Source organism: Phascolarctos cinereus, unplaced genomic scaffold, assembly GCF_003287225.1.
Source record: "Phascolarctos cinereus isolate Bilbo 61053 unplaced genomic scaffold, phaCin_HiC Scaffold_1;HRSCAF=81, whole genome shotgun sequence".
Taxonomy (NCBI): domain Eukaryota; kingdom Metazoa; phylum Chordata; class Mammalia; order Diprotodontia; family Phascolarctidae; genus Phascolarctos; species Phascolarctos cinereus.
Window position 1 is genome coordinate 196,033,157 of NW_027555514.1, and position 19,637 is coordinate 196,052,793.

Below are 19,637 nucleotides of genomic sequence, written 5' to 3' on the forward strand. Positions count from 1 at the left end.
TTAAATTTTATTTCAAAAGTATTATTCACCATCATAAATATCATCAATTTTAAAAAATTATGAGGTGAGCTCAGGTAGAGACAAAATGACACAGGTTTAGCATTTTTGCTTAACTCTTCCAACATACCTCCTACACAAAAAACCTAAAAATGCATCAAACCAAAATTCAAATCAGAAAAATCCAAGAAAAGGGTTAGAGTGAATAATTTTCTCCAATCCAAGGCAACTCAGGCAGAGAAACAGAAAGGGATCATTAGAGGTCAGAGCTGGCCAGGAGTGCAGCATGGTGGTCCCAGGTCAAGGAGAAAATACCGCAAGCAGCCTAAAATAAATACTTCAAGTACTATGGAGTCACAGTGAGGATTACACAAGATTTAGCAGCCACCACTAAAAAGAAAGGGAAGGCTTGGAATATGATATTCCAGAAGGCAAAGGATCTAGAATTACAATGAAGAATAACTTATTCAGCAAAACAGTATCATCCTACAGGAGAAAAAATCGATATTTAATGAAATGGAAGACTTAATTAAGCATTTCCTGATGAAAAGACCATAGGTGAATGGAAAATCTGACATTCAAACAGTGGACTCAAGAGAATCATAAAAAGGTAAACATGAGTGAGAAATGATAAGAGACTAAAAAAGGGTTAAACTGCTTACATTATTACATGAGGAAATAATACACTTAACCCATCAGAACTTTGTCATCATCAGTGTTCTTAGAGGGAGCTTAGATATAATTCTTTTATGACTAGATGATCTCAAAAGAAGACTGTGAGGGTGGGGAAAAGGAAGGCACTGTGAGAGCAGGAAAAGGAGAGGGGGAAAAAAGACTGAGGAAAATTATTTCTCATAAATGGGAAGCAAAAGGAAGAGTTTATAAAATACATATGCCAGTGGGAAAGGAAATGGACAACATCTGAACCCCACTTTCATCTGAACTGGTTTAAGGAGGTAAGAGTATACACAGTTGGATAAAGAAATTCATTTGACCCAAAAGGGCAGTAGGAGGGAAAAGGATTAAGAGAAAAGGTAGGAGAGAGAAAAAGAGGGAGAGTGGATTCAGGGATTAGGTCATTTCTCACCTATGTATGGTGCCTTCACAGAAACCGACCATATATTACGACATAAAAATCTCACAGAAAAGCAGAAATATTAAATATGTTTCTCTGACCATAATGCAATAAAAATTACATGCAATAAAGGCCCTTGAAAACATAGATTAAAAATTAATTGAAAACTAAATAACTTAATCCTAAAGAATTGGTAGGCCAAAGAACAAATCACAGAAAAAACATTTTTTAAGTCCATTAGAGGGGCAGCTAGGTGGTGCAGTGGATACAGCATGGGCCCTGAAGTCAGGATGACCTGAGTACACATCAGGCCTCAGACCAAACACTTGTCACTTACTAGTTGTGTGACCCTGGGCAAGTCACTTAACCCCAATTGCCTTTAAAAAAAAAAAAGAAAGAAAGAAAGAAAAAAAAAGTCCATTACAGATAATGGCAGCAATGAGTCAACTTATGAAAACTTGTGGGATGTAGCCAAAATAGTAATTAGGGGAAAATCTATATCTCTAAACATTTATATCAATGAAACACAAAAACAAATTGAGCATGCAACTAAAAAAATTAGAAAACCAACAAATTAAAACCCTCCAAAGAAATACCAAAATAGACATACTAATAATCAAAGGAGAATCAAACAGAAAATAAAAAACCACTGAACTAATTAATAAAACCAGAAACTGATTTTCTTAAAAATAGACAATTTGGTTAAAATATAACAAAGAAAACCAAATTGCTTGTATCAAAAAAAATTTTTAAGTGAATTCACAACTAATGATGATGAAATAAAAGCAATTATTGGACTATTAGGAACATATACTATATGCCAACAAAACTGACGATCTTAATGAATGAATGGATGAATATTTACAAAAATTTTCCAGATTAGCAGAGTAGGAAATAAAATATTTATACAATTCTGTCTTAGAAAGAAAAAACTGACTAGCTGCGTGACCCTGGGCAAATCACTTAACCCCAACTGCCTAAAAAAAAAAACTGAAGAAGATATAAATGAATTCACTATGGGGGAAAAACACAGGACCAGAAAGATTTACAAGCAAATTCCATCAAACATTTAAAGAACGATTAATTCCAATACTACATAAACTATTAAAAAAAAAGTAAAGGGATCCTACCAAACTCCTTCTATGATACAAATATAAGCATAATTGACCATATTAAAAATAAAAACATGATTATTTCAGAAAATACAGAAAACGATTTTGACAAACTACAATACCTATTCCCATTGAAATTGTCTATCTTAAACCAAGAGTATGCATTATCTATAATGAGGATAATCTAGATGTCTATTATCACCATTACTATTCACCACTGTACTAGAAATGTTAGCTATAACAATGAGACAAGAAAAAGATATTGAAAGAATAAGCACAGGCAATGAGGAAACAAAACTACCACTACTGCAGATGATACTTTGAAAAACCCAAAGAGCCAACCAAAAAATTACTCAAAACAATTAACTTCAGCAAAGCTGCAGGATATAAAATAAACCCACACAAACTATCAGCGTTTCTATATGTTGCCAACAAAATTCAGAAAAGACAGAATGAGAAATTACATTCAAAATACCTATAGACAGTATAAAATACTTGGAAGTCTAACTGCCAAGGCACACCCAGAAACTATATGAACACAATTACAAAACACTCTTAACACAAATAAAGACAGATTTAAACAATTAAAGAAATATTAATTGCTTCAGGGTAGTCTGAGGCAGCTAGCTGGTACAGTGAATAGAGGATTAGACCTGGAACCAGGAAAGCTTCAGTTCAAATCCAGCCACAGACACTTAATAGCTGTGTGACCCTGGACAAGTCACTTAACCCTCTTTGCCTCAGTTTCTTCACCTGTAAAATGAGGTGGAGAAGGAAATGGCAAACCACTCCAGTATCTTTGCTAAGAAAACCCCAGAAAGTCAGGAAGAACTGGTCACAACTGAAAACAACTAAACAACAACAAAGATGGGGCCAAGAAAATAAAAATGAAAATACTACCTAAATTAATTTATTCAGTACCATAGCAATCAAATTACCAAAGAATTACTTTAAATAGCTAGAAAAATCAACTGCAGGACTACAAGGTCAAGAATAAGGGGATTAATGAAAAAAAGGGAAAGGAAAGGGATTGTGGGGAAGTAGGAAAGACTAGAACTGAAATCACCAGATCTTTTCCAGCTGAACAGTATATCTTCTCTATCTTCTACCTTTGAAGCTGATTTTTTTTAAACCTAAGGATAAGATTTTTACATTTAACCCCATCAATTATCACCTTATTAGATTCTGCCATTTAGACTGTTCAACTCTTTTGCGATCATGATTCAGTAAGTATGCAAGTATTTATGAAGCACTTATTACTGTCAGACACTGTGTACATCGCTAGAGACACAAAGACAAAAACAAAGCAAATCCTATTCTAAAACAGGGTTGGCAAATTTTTCTGTAAAGGTTCAGATGGTAAATATTTTAGGCTTCATGAGCCAAGAGGCAAAATCAGTATATTATGAAGGTATGTAATATAACAGGATAGGAATCAAATTTTCATAACTTTTTATGAAACTCAAAATATATTAACAATTAAACATAAGTATTTGTAATATAGGTGTATTAATGTGAAGAAGAGAATTTTGGGGGGGGAATATTTTGTTTAATTGAAGTTAAAAGTTAGTGTTTTCAATCATAAAAATAGATTTGCAAATGTTCACCTGTTAATCTAATCTGTAATGAAATTTTATGTGATAAATTACACTTTTGAAAGTGTAATGGTAGCCATCTCTGGGGGGGGAGGGGGAAAAGGGAAAAAAAATTGTAACTTTATTATATATTTTTTTAAAAATAGCAAGTCGTACATAATAGATCTGCAGTTTCATGTTAATCTTTTATTATACTATGTTATGGAAATGTTTGTTTTACTGTGCATACCCTTTGATCCAGCAATACCACTACTAGGTCTGTATTGCAAACAGTTCACAAAAAAGGGAAAAGGGCCCAAATGTACAAAAATATTTATAGCAGCTCTTTCTGTGGTGGCAAAGAATTGGAAATTGAGGGGATGCCATCAATTGGGGAACGGCTGAACCAGTTTTAGTATATGAATATAATGGAATACTATTGTTCCATAAGAAATGATGAGCAACAGGATTTCAGAAAAACCTGGAAAGACTTCCATGGACTGATGCTGAGTGAAGTGAGCAGAACCAGGAAAACATCATACATAATAACAGCTACACTGTGGGATGACCAACTTTGATAGACTTATCTCTTCTCAGAAACGCAATGACCTAAGACAATTCCAAAAGACTCATGATAGATGGAGGCTGAAAGCAGATCAAAGTATATTATTTTCTCTCTCTGTTTTTCTTTCTCATGGTTTTTCCCTTTTGTTCTGATTCTTCTTTCACAACAAGACTAATGTGGAAATATGTTTAATATGATTGCACATGTATAGCCTATATTAGATTGCACGCTGTCTTGGGGAGGGAGGAAAGGAAGGAGAGGGAAAAATTTACAACTCAGAATCTTATTAAAGTGAATGTTGAAAAATAAACTATAGGGGTAGCTAGGTGGCACAATGGATAGAGCTCTGGCCTTGGAGTCAGGAAGACCTGAGTTTAAATCCGGCCTCAGACACTTGACACTTACTAGCCATTTGACCCTGGGCAAGTCAATTAACCCAGACTGCCTCACCAAAAAGCGAAAAAAATTTTTTTTCTTAATGTTTTTACATATATGTGTGTGTGTGTGTGTGTGTGTGTATACTTATAAAAAAGGTAAATACTTATTTTATTCTATAAATTAAAAATAAAATAATTTTAAAACTGTATTTTCTCACAGATAGGTACTGCCAAATACTGATATTAGTCCATAAGCATATGATTTTAAATGAGCATATTACTTGGAAGTCATTTATAGAATTCTATCAAATTTTCCTCTTGATACTTGCCTTCTAGCATGGCATTACACTGTAGATTCATCACTTCCAATTGAAGGTTAAATGGAAGCTTCTCAATTTCACAGTTAAATGGATTTAAATTATAGAAATTTCTTTTGCACTTACATTAAAGTCAGAAAAATACTGCTGGAACTGTAGTTTGAGCTCAGAAAATATATCTACTGTGAATTTGTGCAAGACTAGAGATTTCGCTTCTTGTTTTTACTTATGACAGCATGGGATATATATAAAAGGTAGCCTGATACTACTTGTGATTCAAACATTAGTTGTCATCAAATTGACTTTACCACCACATAAATTTTGCATATGAGCACTGTTTTCTCTTGAAATTTTAGGATGTATTCATTCATAAATATTATCAAGTCTACAGAAAAACTCCCCTAAATAACACATGTAAAAAATTTTTATCATTTAAAAATTCTGAGCTCCACATTCTCTCCCTCTCTCCCTTATACATGTGAAGTCGTGTATAATATATGTCCATATTAGCCATGCTGCAAAAGTTACAAACAAAATAAAACAATAAAAACAAAGAGTAAAAACAAAGTATGCTTCAGTCTGCAGGGTTTACCAGTTCTCTCTCTGAAGATGGGTACTAATTTTCATCATGGGTCCTTTGGAATTGTCTTAGACCATTATCTTGATTGAGGACTCATATCTTTCAGTTGATCATCCTTACAATATTGTGCTCTGCAACAGAGTTTGAATGTTTGACAGTTCAGCTAGAAAAAGGACCTCAGTGTCCAGTACCTTATCTTGCCAGGTTATTTTCAGAATCTTCCTGAGACAATTCAAATGGAAGCATTTGAGTTTCCTGGCACGGCGCTAGTAGACTATGCAGGTTTCACAGGCATACAACAATGAGGTCAGTACAACAGCTCTGGGTAGACCCTCAGTTTGGTAAGCAGTTTAATACCTCTTCTCTCCCATGCTTCCTCCCAAACACTGAGCTAGCTCTACCAATGCATGCATCACCCTCATTATCTATGTGGAAAGTATACTGCTAAGGTAAGTGAACTTATCCACAGTATTCAAAATTTCTCCATTTGCTGTAACTGACTGTTCCACATATGGATGGTGGCCACACTGTCCAAATGTCAAAATATATGTTTGCCTCAAGGACTATTTTACAGAGAAGGCATGCAAGAAAGGTGCTCACATGGTGGTCAACAGAAGTGACATAAGGACCCTCCCAAGGTCTCCCTAAAGAACATTGGAACTGATGGCATGACATGGAAGACCCTGGCAAAGAAGCACCTACTATGGCAGGCCCACATCAAAGAAGACACCATACTTTATAAGAGAAACATAATTGCAGTAGCACAAAAGAAGTGTGAGATGTGCAAATTTAGAGACATCTCCACTCTAAATGTGCCTGACCTGTGGTAGACATGCTTGCATCAGCCTAATTAGTCACAGTAGGACACACTGTACCTTGACTACAATATAGTAATGTAATTTTGGTTCTCTTCAAGAATGAAGGGCAGAAACCAACAACCAACTACTATGTACAATGTTCTCCTGGCTCTGCTCACTTTACTCTGCATCAGTTCACATAAGTCCTCCCAGGTTTTTCTGAAAGCATACTGCTCATCTCTTATACGACAATAGTATTTTATCACAATCATATGGCACAATTTGGTCAGCCATTCCACAGTTGATGGGCATCCCCTCAATTTCTAATTCTTTGTCACCAAAAAAAGAGCCGCCATAAACATTTTTGTACAAATAGGCCTTTTCCCTTTTCTTTGATCTTTTTGGATACAAACTTAGTAGTGGTATTGCTGGGTCAAAGGGCATTCAGTTTTATAGCCCTTTGGGCATAATTTCAAATTCTTCTCCAGAATGACTGGACCAGTTCCCAACTTCACCAACCGTGCATTAGTGTCCCAATTATTCCACATCTCCTCCAATATTTATCATTTTCCTTTTCTATCATGTTAGCCAATCTGATAGGTGTGAATTGTTTTAATTTACATTTCCCTAATTTGTAGTGATTTAGAATATTTTTTCATGTGACTACTGAGAGCTTTGACTTCTTCTTCTGAAAACTGCCTGTTCATATGCTGTAACCATTTTACAACTGGGAAATGGCTCTTATTTTCATAAATCTGGCAAAGTTCACTATATATTTGAGAAATGAGGCCTTTATCAGAGAAATTTACTGTAAAAAATTTCCCCCCAATTTTCTGTTTTCCTTCTAATTTTGGCTGTATTAATGTATTTGTACAAAAGCTTTTTAATTTCATATAATCAAAATTATCCATTTTATACCCAGTAATACCCTCTATTTTTTATTTGGTTATTAACTCTTCCCTTATCCATAGATCTTACAGAACATTTTTCCATGCTCCTCCAATTTACTTATTATATCACCCTTTATGTTTAAATCATTTACCCATTTTGGTATTTTGGTATATGGCGTGAAATATTAATTTATGCATTGTTTTTGTCAAATGTTGGGCTCTTACCTCAAAAGCTTTGATCTTTGAGTTTACGAAAGACTAATTGGCTATGATCATGTATTACTGTGTATTGTGTACCCTCATCTATTCCACCGATCCACCGTTGTATTTCTTAGCCAGTACCCAGATTGTTCTGATGATTACTGCTTTGTAATATAGTTTGAAATCTGGAACTGCCAGGCCTTTTGAAAGGATATTTAAATGTCAAACAGTTGGAATTTTACTTTAGATAAAAATGTTAAACAGAATAGATTCAAACACAGCTCCTTGTAGTACTGTACTAGAAACTACCTAAGCTGATATCAAATCATGATTATCTATTTTTGGGTCTGACCAATCAACACATTCTGAATACATTTGATAGTATAACTGTCCATTTTTTCCATAAGAAAAATATGACCAATTTTGTCAAATCCCATTAAAAATTTAGATAAACTATATTTATACAATGTCCTGGACCTATCAGTGTGGTAGTCCTGACAAAAAAGGAAAATGAGTTAGTCTGGTATGACCTGTTCTTTATGATCTTTATGATCATTTTCTTTACTAGATGTTCACTACCATGCCTTTAATACTACTCCACAAATCCAGCCTCAGACATGTAACACTCACCAGCTGTGTAACTCTGTGCAAGTCACTTAACTCCAATTGCCCCACATTAAAAAAAAAATACTACATTCCAGAATTTTATCAAGAATCAAAATCCAGCTGAGTAGATCAGACTCTATTCTCTTTCCAAACAGACATTTGCCATTCTCTAGTCCTATACCTTTCCTATTCTCTGAGATCTTTCAAAGATCAACAGTGTGGCTCAGTAATCATATCTGCCCGTTTGTTCAGTACCTTAAGGATGCAGGGCTTGGTGAGCTGACTTTATCACAAGTAGTTAAAAAACTGATTTCCAATTCCCTATTTGCCTAAGTTTATCAACTCCCTATATCCATTTTTCTCCTATTCTTTTTGGTCCAAATAGTGTTCTCCTTGGCAGAGGAAAGAGAAGCAAAGTAACACTTGAATACCTCCATCTTTTCTTTGATCATCATTGCACCCACCCCAAGCAGTGCTCTTATCACTTCTATGATCTTCAAGTTCCTCAACATAGCTTTAAATACACACACACACACACACACACACACACACACACACACACACACACAAAGTTTTTCTGATGTCCTTAGCATTCCTTGACCCCTTCAGCTCATTCTAAACTTTGGCACTACTGACACTGTTCTAACAGAACAATCTGCACTATGCTTCTGTGTTCATCTTCCACTTATTTTCCTTCCTCTGTACATCTTTTTTAAAAATCCAGGTTGGTTAAGAAGATCCTTGTGAATACATTGCTACTTTCTTTTTTTTAAATAAATCTTCTTCCAAAATCTTTTCTTTTCATCAGGATTGTTCCTTTTCATATCTTCAGGATTTCATTCTCAATAACCTGACATCTTCCTTTTGCTGACTTCCTCAGAAGCATTTTAGGCCACGGCCTCCTATCTATTTTTTCCTGGGAATTCTTTAAATTTTTTTCTCCCCAAACATAAGGTACATATCAAACCATGTATAACAATCCTATTCTTCCATATCACAAATTCTAGGAGAGAACAGTTGCTTTCCTCAAGGTTCTGATCATTTCCACCTCTTCAGATCCTGAACAGCAATTTTTCTCATTAGTTTCTCTACCTTTGAGGGATGAAATCATTATTAAAGCTAGGAAAGCTGCTTTGCCTTAGACAGAGAGAAAGCATGGTCCAACACATATCCAAATGGTCAAAATCCTAAAGACTATGCTATCCTGTCTCTGTTCCAGGCTTGTAAATTATTTCCCAAACTCAAGTATTTCTTCTTTCTGACTAGGCAATCTATCACATACTTCCATGACAATATTGTTTCTGCCTCTATTATCTTTACCTAAATGTTTTCCAAAATGCTTCCTCTCCTCTGGATTTCCTCATACTAGTTTATGTTCTAATATGCTACTCTATTCGTCCCCTGCTTTATCTATTCTGTTTCTTTAGAACAACATATTACCTTCTCAAGCCATATTACATATTGTGGGTCTCATCTCACAAGATACCTATGAAGTCAAATTGGCTTTCTTATTTTTTTGCCCACAACTATGAGTTTTATTGCAGGGTCTCTCTTTGTATGTGTTCTTCTGTTAACCTGTAGGCATCTTCACTGCTATTTTTCTCATACTGCATATACTCTCTATGGTCAGTCAGTCAAGAAACATTTATTTAGTATCTTCCACATGTCAGGCACTGTGCTAAGCACTAGAGATACAACGAAAGTTGAAACATAGTCTCTGTTCTCAAGGAGATCACATTTTAATATGAGAGATAACATGAAAACAACTCTGTACAAGTAAAATATATACAGAACATAAGAGATAATCACCACAAGGGAAAGCATTAGCAGTAAGGGGATCAGAAAAGGCTTCTTATAGAAAGTAGTATTAATTGGGAGCCAGTGGGACCAGGAAGTAGAAATAAGGAGGCAGAGAATTATAGGCAGAGGGGAGAGCCAGTGAAAATGCATAGAAATTAGGAGAGAATATCTTATTTGAAGAACAATATGGAGGCCAGTATCACTGGATTATAGAGTACATGAAGAAGTGTAAGGTGTAAGAATATTGGAAAGGTAAGAAGTACTGGAAAGGAGAGCAGGTTATAAAGGGCTTTGAATGTCATAAAGAAGATTTTATATTTGGTAGGGAGGCACTGACGTTTATTGAATAGAAGGGTAACAAGTCAGACCTGAACTTCAGGAAGATCAGTCTGAAAGTTGAGTGTAGCAAGAGAATTGAGCAGGGAAACCAACTAGAAAGCTATTGCAATAATTCAGGTGTAAGGTGATAAGAGCCTTGTACCCTGGTGCTAGCAGTGCTAACAGGAAAAAAAAGGGAGGAAATTCACAAAAGATAGTACAAAGGCAACATAGAGGATATGGGGAGTAAGAGAGAGTGAAGATCTAAGGATGACACCTAGGTTTTGAGCCTGGGTACCCTGACAATAATAGGAAAATTAGGAAGAGGGTAGGGCTCGGAGGAAAAGGAAATTAGTTTAATTTCAGACATGTTGAATTCAAGCTGGCTGTGGCACATCCAATTCAAGATGCTCAATATGCATTTGGGAGATGTAAGACTTCATAGAGGTCATAAGAGATATTAGAGCTAGATAAGTAGATCTAGGAATCATCAACATAGAGATGATAATTGAATCCATGAGAGTTAATAAGATCAACAAGTGAAACAGTATAGAAGGAAAAAAGAAAAGGGCCCAGGACAGACCTTCAGGGGATACCTACAATTAGCAGGCATGACCTGGATGAAGATTAGGAAGATGAGACTTTAATAAGAGCAGTTGAAAGCAGAAGAACCAGAAGAGAGTCAATTCTGTAGTATTTGGGCTGATACATACATATAGGCATTTTTTCCCTCTTCTTTTTTAGTTTAAAGCCATTTTGATTAGATTTTCAAGATTCCATGAACACAGTTTTTATGATCCTTCAATTTTTTTTCCTTCCCTTCCATGTGTCAACTTCAAGCTAACTTTTCATCCTTTCTTGGAATAAATTTGGAACAAACTAATTCTCAGAGAGGTAACAATATTAAACAAATTCATTCTGCCTAAAAGAATCCTGCTTTAAACACTGTCAATTTTCTATGTAAAAGCATAATTATTCCTACCTTGTATAAACAAACAGGGTTCCTTCTACATCAGTCTTCTCCTGTAAAAAACATACAACAAAATATAAATATATGCTCTCCATTTAAGCAAAGAGTCATGTATTGAGAGATCATAATCTTATGAAATAGAATAAGCAGGCCTGATAACCAGTATGATGATGAATCAACCAATATGAATTTATGAAGCACCTCTTATATGCAGGCACTTACTAAGAGCTGGGGATACAGAAACAAAATGAAAGTCTCTGCTTTTGAGAAGTTCGCAATTTAGCCAGAAAAGATAGCTTGTACATAATTATAGGTATGCACAAAATAGGTATAAGATCATTTGGGAAGGGAAGGAACCAATCCTCGAGGAAGTGGAGTCAAGAAATGCATCTTGCCACAGTAGTCAATGACTATAGTAATCTACCGTCTGATAAACCCAAAGACTCCACTTTCTGTGATAAGAACTCACTATATGACAAAAATTGCTGAAAACATTGCAAAATAGTATGGCAGAAACTGGGCATAGACCTACATCTTATACAACATAAAGTCAAAATAAGTACACAATTTAGATATAAAGGCTGATACTATAAGAAAACTGGAAGAGCAAAAAATATTTTACCTGTCAGATTTATAAAGAATGGAAGGATTTATGACCAAACAAGAGATAGAAAACATTATGAAATGCAAAATGTATAATTTTGATTACATTAAATTGAAAAGTTTTTGCACAAAATGCAGAAAACTGGGGAAAAATGTTTACAGCCAGTGTCTCTGATAAAGGCTTCATTTCTAAAACACATAGAGAACTGAGTCAAATTTATAAGAATAAAAGTCATTCTCCATTGATAGTCATGAATAAGCAGTTTTCAGATGAAGAAATTAAAGCTATCTCTAGTCTTATGAAAAAATGCTCTAAATCACTATTGATTAGAGAAATGCAAATCAAAACAACTCTGAGGTACCACATCACACCTATCAGATTAGCTAACATGACAAAACAGGAACATGGTAAATGCTATAGAAGATGTAGGAAAACTGAAACACTAATGCATTGTTGGTGGAGTTGTGAACTGACCCAACCACTGTGGAGAACAATTTGGAACTATGCCCAAAGGGCTATAAAACTGTGTATACCCTTTGACCCAGCAACACCACTTCTAGGTCTGTATCCCAAAGAGATCATACAAATGAGAAAAGGACCCACATATACAAAAATATTGATAGCAGCTCTTTTTGTGGTGGCAAAGAATTGGAAACTGAGGGGATGCCCAACAGTTGGGGAATGGCTGAACAACTCGTGATATATGAATATAATGGAATACTATTGTGCTATAAGAAACAAAGAGCAGGCAGACTTCAGAAAAACCTGGAAAGACTTATATGAACTGATGCTGAGTGAAGTGAGCAGAACCAGGAGGACATTGCACACAGTAACAGCCACCTTATGTGATGACTAACTTTGATAGACTTATCTCTTTTTAGCAATGCAAAGATCTAAGACAACTCCAAAAGATTCATGATAGAAAATGCTGTCCAAATCCAGAAAAAGAACTACGGAGTCTGAAGGCAGATTGAAGCATATTATTTGCTCGCTCTTTCTCTCTCCTTTTTGTTGTTGTTGTTGTTTCTTCTTTCTCATGGTTTCTCCCATTGGTTCTAATTCTTCTTTACAACTTGACTAATGTGAAAATAAGTTTAATTTGAAAAGAAAAAGAAATGCTTCTTTCAGAAAGTAGATAGACTGGGTCCAGGTTATGAAAGGCTTTAAAGGAAAAAGTTTACGACTGATCCTAAAGGTGACAGCAAGTCACTAGAGTTTGAACAGGCTAGTGACAAGGGACAGAATAGTCCTTAAGCAAAATAACTCTGGCAGCTGAGTAGAAAATGAATTGGAGTAGATACAGACTTGAGGCAGAGGCAGCAATTAGGAGTCTACTGTAATAATCTAAGTGAGAGTTAATAAAAACTTGAATCAAGGTGGTGGCTAAGAGAGTAGAGTGAAAGTTGACTTGAGGGATGTTGTGAACTTAAACTACCTCATCAGTAAAACAACCAACCTGGAAAATCAATCCAGGAGAAACAATTTAAAAATCATTGGACTACCTGAAAATCATGGTGAAAAAAAGAGCCTGGACAGTATCTTTCAGGAAATCATAAAGGAAAACTGCCCTGAAGTCCTAGAACCAGAAGGTAAAATAACCATAGAAAGAATACACCACTCACCACCTGATAGAGATCCCAAATTGACAATGCCAAGGAATATAATAACAAAATTCCAAAAGTACCAGATGAAAGAGAAGGTGCTGCAAACAGCCAGAAAGAAACAATTTAAATATCATGGAACCACAGTCAGGATTATACAGGACCTTGCAGCTTCTACATTAAAAGACCGCAGGTCATAGAACATGATATTCCGTAAGGCAAAGGAGCTTGGATTGCAACCAAGGATCAACTACCCTGCAAAAATGAGCATGATTTTTCAAGGGAGAAGATGGATATTCAATAAAATAGGGGACTTCCAAACCTTCCTCATAAAAAGACCAGAGCTCAACAAAAAATTTGATCTTCAAGTTCAAGATTCAAGAAAGACATAAAAAGGTAAATGGGACAGAAAGATACAAAATGTTGTTAATAAGGGCAGACTGTTTACATCCCTACAAGGGAAGATGACACTTGCAACTCTTGAGAACTGTACTGTTATTACACCATGTTAAAGAAGTATACATAAAAGGGGTGGATATTAGTTGACTTGGATGTAATGATAAAAAACAAATCTAATCAAGTGGGTTAAATGGATCCAAGTAAGTAGATTAGCCTGATCTTAGAAAATATACTGAGAAAGGAGGAGGCAGACAAGGAAAAGACAGAAAATCCTATTACAACAGAGGGAAAAAGGGAGGGTGGTGAACATTGTTTGAACCTTGCTCTCATCAGATTTGGCTCAAGAAGGGAATAACATAATCAGTTAGGTATGGAAATCTAACTTGCCCTATGGGCAGTAGGAGAGAAAAGGGGAAAGAAAAGGGAGGGGAGATGGAAGGGAGGGAAGAAGCAGTGGGGGTGAAGGGAAAGGGGGGGAGGGGGAAAATAGAAGGGAGGAGAGACTGAAGGAGGCGGTGGTCAAAAGCAAAGTACTGGTGGGGGAGAGGGAGAGAGAAGAAAGAAAAGCATGAACAGGGGGAAAAAAGGATGGAGAAAAAAACACAGGTGGCAATCATAACTGTGAAAGTTGAATAGCTATCTTTTTTTTTCGTCTTCTGTTGAGTTTTGTTTCCTCTTTCTGATGGTTCCTCCTATTGGTTTAATTTTTACTTACAACTTCACTAATGTGAAAATATGTTTAATAGGAATGTAAATGTTTAGCCTATATCAGATTTTGTACCGTTTTGGGGAGGGAGGTGGGAAGGAAGGGGGAGAAAAAATTTAAACTCAAAAGCGTATAGAAGTGATTGTTGATAAATCAAAATAAATTAATAAAATATGCAAAAAAAATTTTAAAAAAGAATATTTACTAATTCAAAGATATATTCTAAGCCAAGGAGCCTTTAAAATGAAATTTGACACAAATAATCACCAAGCTAAAACTGCAATCCAAAAGCATGGCTGAAAATGTTATAGGGAAGTTGTCAAATTAATATGTATGGGGTATTTAGGCTAAGCTCAATCCTTTTCTTGTACCCAAAGACAGTATTCTTGAATTCCAAATGGGACATTGACACTTGAAATTAACCAGAAAACTATGATAGAGTTAATGAAGTTATCTCCAAAGGTCTTAATTATATGGGGGTTTTTTTGTTTATTTGGGTTTTTTTAGTGAGGCAATTGGGGTTAAGTGACTTGCCTTGAGTCACACAGATAGGAAGTATCATGTGCCTGAGGCCGGATTTGAACTCAGGTCCTCCTAACTCTAGGGACAGTGCTCTATCCACTGTGGTATCTAGCTGCCCCCAAAGACATATTTTAAAGAAAAAAAAAACTTTCCATTGTGATTAATGCAAAGATGTTATAAAAACATAAAAATAAGGTACTTGCTTGTATAACTAGAAATCAAATAGCTAAAATTTGGAATTTAAAAGCAATTTAATTTTTAAAGAATTTAAGCAATTTAATTTTAATACTCTATTAAAATAAACTAATGAAATCCAACTGACTAATTTCTTTTTGATTAAGTTATGTTTCCAACTTTTTTCATTTCATGCATGCCTGCAAACTTATTGAGATCAACATCACATTCTTCACAGGTTCCCTTTCCAAATTTCTGTATGTACTCTTTCCTTCAATCACATAATTGTGTGTCTTGTGAATAGATATAAGGCACTTTCCCTTCTCTTTTCACAACCATCACCATCCCCACTCTGTAGATAAAGAACATGCACAAGGAAAGACAGAGATCAGGCCTATCTAAGATACCTTTTCAGGACCTTAAAATATCTGTTACAATTTGGCATGGAAAAACCAAATTAACTTAAAGGTTTACATACAACTAATCCATAACTATTTTGTTCTGAAATTTTTAGCATTTCAAATGCATTTTAACATTTCAACTTGAAATGCTAACTGAAACTTTTTTTTTCAAAATATCACTCCTCCTTGTTCCCTGTCCCCTCTATTCCAAATAAAACAACCCCATGACATTTCATCATTAACATTATCACCATTATCACTTGGAATTTGGTTATTCTATACTTTCAGGAAGGACTACACCCTTTAAATGGAAAGCTGTATTAGTGGTAGTGAAGCCATTAAAAAATCTTATGTTGCATTTGAAATATTTCTCTTAGCACCACTGAAGTAATTTCAATATTTCTCTTCAGTCATTTTCATCCAATTCTCAATTCTAAGCAAATGCAGATATTCTAGGGAGCTTGAAAACAGAAGCCAGTATATCTCAAATTATGTATATACACATTACCAAACCCTTCTAATTTATTCTTAATATTGCATGAATATAAAGTACAGTGTTGCATGTTTGAGAAAAAGTTTCTTTGACCTTAACATGTCTGGTTATTGTTGCAGAACATGCAATTCAGCAATGAAGAACTTTATAAATACTAAACATTCAGTTAGTCTTTTTTTCATGTTGTAAGCATAGGTAGAGGGGTCAGGAGTTCAGTCTTAAAATTGATTTACTATATCATTCTGGATAAGACATTCCAATGGTTGTGCTCTTTCTTTAACTGTCAACTGGGGGGTCATAATGCTAACTTTTAGAAAATAAGATTACATTTGTAAAGCAGCTTTTAAAGTGCTCTAAGCCCTCAAGCTAAAAAAAAAATTAAACAATAGAAATATCAGTTTTAATCTTTCTTTGCAGAAACTTATCGTTCTTAAGAAATAGTAGCATTTCCTAAAAGTAAACTAATTGTGTACTTCAGAACCTGTGTATTCAGGAAATACACAAAACTCAGGGTACTAAAATAACTTTTAGTAAGTAACTGTTCCACTAAACTAAATACCTCCCAGACCTTAAACACAGTACCTGGAACATTTGTTTTTCAGTCTTTTTCAGTCATATCAGACTCTTTGTCACCCTATTTGGGGTTTTCTTGGCAAAGATACTGAAACAGTTTGCCATTTTCTTCTCCAGTTCATTTTACAGATGAGGAAACTGAGGCAAACAGGGTAAAATGACTTGCCCAAGGTCACACAGCTAGTAAGTATCTGAGGCCAGATTGGAACTATGGAAGTTGACTCCAGGCCCAACACTCTATCCACTGAGTCATCTAGCTGCCCCATGCCTGGAACACAGCAGGCACTTAATAAATGTTTACAGATTGATTATTGGTTAAAATGATCTGATTACCTCTGTTCCCCTACAGAGTACCTACAACTATTCAGTCATCTAGTCATTCTGCTAAAAGTAATTGGTTGCATCCGTTATATAGCCAAGAGGTCTAAAGCAAGTAGAAAGACAAGATAGCTAACAGATTTAAGTTTAGAATGAGACCCTGTAAAATTTCATGTCAGAACTACAGTTTCCAGTCCAAAAATATTTACCTCAGCTACAATATCTGCCTTTAGATATCTTGTCATGGAAAAGTCGAAGCAAGATATTTATATGTGTAGGCAAACCAACTTTTTTTTTACTTGTTTTCTTTTACTTTTTATGAATAAATTAATTTTTTAAAGTTGCTGTAATCAACAAGGATTTATTAAGTACTTCCTATGGGTAATGCAATATTAAGTGTTACAAACTCTAATTAGAGAGTTAGGAAATACAAAAGTTATGGTTCTTCCGGCAACATTCTCTTTCTCATGTTGTTATTCTGAATTATAAATATAACTGAGAATTTAACTGGCTTGATATATATATAGATACAGATATAGATATAAAGTATGAGTAATGCAGAACTGTTTCAGTAGCAAAGGTGGGTGACTTGCCAGGATTGGGCTAATTATTTTATTACTATATGCCTGTTTTTTCCCCCATGGAAAGGGGAAAATAACTAAGTTACATCACTCAGACTTTGAGAGTAAGTTCAAAGGACACAAATCTGCAGAAGGCAAAATACTCTTTTAGTGAACTTAGTGAACTTCATGGTGAGAGGAAATACTTTATTTAAAACAGAATTCTGGGCAGCTAGCTGTCAAAGTGAATAGAGCTCTGGTCTTGGATCAGGAGGACCCGAGTTCAAATCCAGCTTCAGACACTTGACCCTTACTAGCCGTGTAACCCTGGGCAAGTCACTTAACTCCATTGCCCAGCCAAAAAAAAAACAAAACCAAAATTCTGTAACATCTAGGAAGAGCTTACCTTTGTTTCAATGGGTTTTGATTTCAAGTTAAAGTATGGCATCTAATCTTTTTAACTGAACTTTATTACAAAAGCCAAATTGTGTTAAAATACTAAGCAATTCAAAATAAAAATACTAAACTACAGAATAAATTTTTGTGTTGTTTTACAAACTATTGGGACTTATCAGACATCAAAACTAAAATATCTAAGACTTTTCACATAACTTTAACTTATGTCAATAGTCATTGAAGGTTCAAATGATGAGACACTGGGATTAAATCTCTGAGCAACAATGAGTAGTCCTAAAAGAAAATGACCAGAACTGGGAAAAAAAACATCACAGTATACCACTCAATGCTGCATAGATATTTGTGTGATACAGGCTTTCTTGGCAATTGGGAGCAAATCTTGCCGTATATATCCTATTCCAGCCATGACATATCTTTTAAGGGGGAAGGAGGGAAATTCCACGTTTTTAACAATGCCCAAGCATTCATTTCCCTCTCTAACAGAACTTCATTCTTTGCTCATCCTTCCTACCCAGTCCCTACTTCTCTTCTTGTTTAGTTAGGTCAGTCCTCATTTATTTTAATTGCAGCAGTAACTGGCTCTCTGGGCATCCACCTGTCTTATTGCAAACTTTCTTTCTTTATCTCTCAAGTATTTTCCCTATATTTTCCCTAGCTTCATATTCAAAAGGTTCAAAGGCTCCACAGTGGCAGAAGTTAGTGACAGCAGCGGTAACTGTTATGAACTCCCATTGATCATATGCTGAGATCATTTATAGCTAAACTATTTTTTTTTCTTTCAGTTGCAAGAATTTTAAATACTTTAAGAGAATGACCATTTGCTATATGAATTACGTATTATTTGAAGGCAATTTGTTCAAAAAGCAGCAAAAGGCAGCTCTATTTTCAACAGATGATATTATCTTAATTATCTCATCCTCTCTCCCAACTGTCAGGAAACTTGTTATCAACTCAAGGAATACTTGGCACCCAAATCATTCAGTTCCAAAGTGAAAAGGATACAACTTATCTCATTTAGACCAACTAGCATGGCTTCAACACCTCCTCCACTTTAAATATCCAACTTTCTCTCCCTCCATACCTTAAAAGTCTTATCCTGTCTTTTCTTCTTACCTTCATTCTTCTACCTAGAAATACTTGTGGCATAATGGAAGAGCACTGACCTTACAGTCAGAAGATGGCAACTACTGTCTCAGGCAAAAATAGATTATATGCTGGAGGACGGGAGTGGAGAAATTTCACAGAAACTCAGAATCACAAGGGACCTTAAAGGCTACCTAGTCCATAACTATAACTGAAAAAAACAATCCCCTTTTAAATCATATCCACCAAGTGCTCTCCAGCCTTTACAAAAAGATATTAAATCAGGGGGAATCAACTCTTTCCCCTTACATATACAGAATCTCAGTGCAATTTTGGATAGCTCTCTATTTACACCTCCTCCATCTTAAATTTGTGAGGTTCATTTTTGCAATTCAAGCGGAAAACTTCACATTTATCCCTATTCAATTTCATCTTACTAGATTCAGCCCTATGCTCTAGACCACCAAGTTCTTTTTGAATCCTGACTCTCATTTGATGTGTTTAATTCTCAGTTTTGTCTCATCTGAAAATTTGATAACCTTGTCATTTATGCCTTTATCCAAGTGAGTGAAAAACAATTTAAAGAACAGAACCAAGGACAGATCCC

At 35.2% G+C, this 19,637-nt stretch overlaps 2 protein-coding genes across 8 annotated transcripts in view; one reads left to right on the forward strand and one right to left on the reverse strand.

Moving 5' to 3' along the window:
* Nucleotides 1-19,637, reverse strand: part of DCP1B (decapping mRNA 1B) — a 101,796-nt gene that overhangs the window by 80,933 nt on the left and 1,226 nt on the right. For 6 of the 7 annotated variants that reach the window (XR_002327391.2, XM_078156116.1, XM_021001678.2 and 3 more), the window contains exon 2: nucleotides 11,192-11,232. The exons of the other annotated variant lie outside the window; for it this stretch is intronic. Coding sequence is in view for 4 of the 6 variants with exons in the window: in XM_078156116.1 (XP_078012242.1) it covers nucleotides 11,192-11,232 (41 nt within the window). In the remaining 2 variants the exon portion in view is untranslated. The remainder of the gene's footprint in view (nucleotides 1-11,191; nucleotides 11,233-19,637) is intronic. 7 annotated transcript variants of the gene reach the window in all.
* Nucleotides 1-19,637, forward strand: part of CACNA1C (calcium voltage-gated channel subunit alpha1 C) — a 1,008,001-nt gene that overhangs the window by 26,294 nt on the left and 962,070 nt on the right.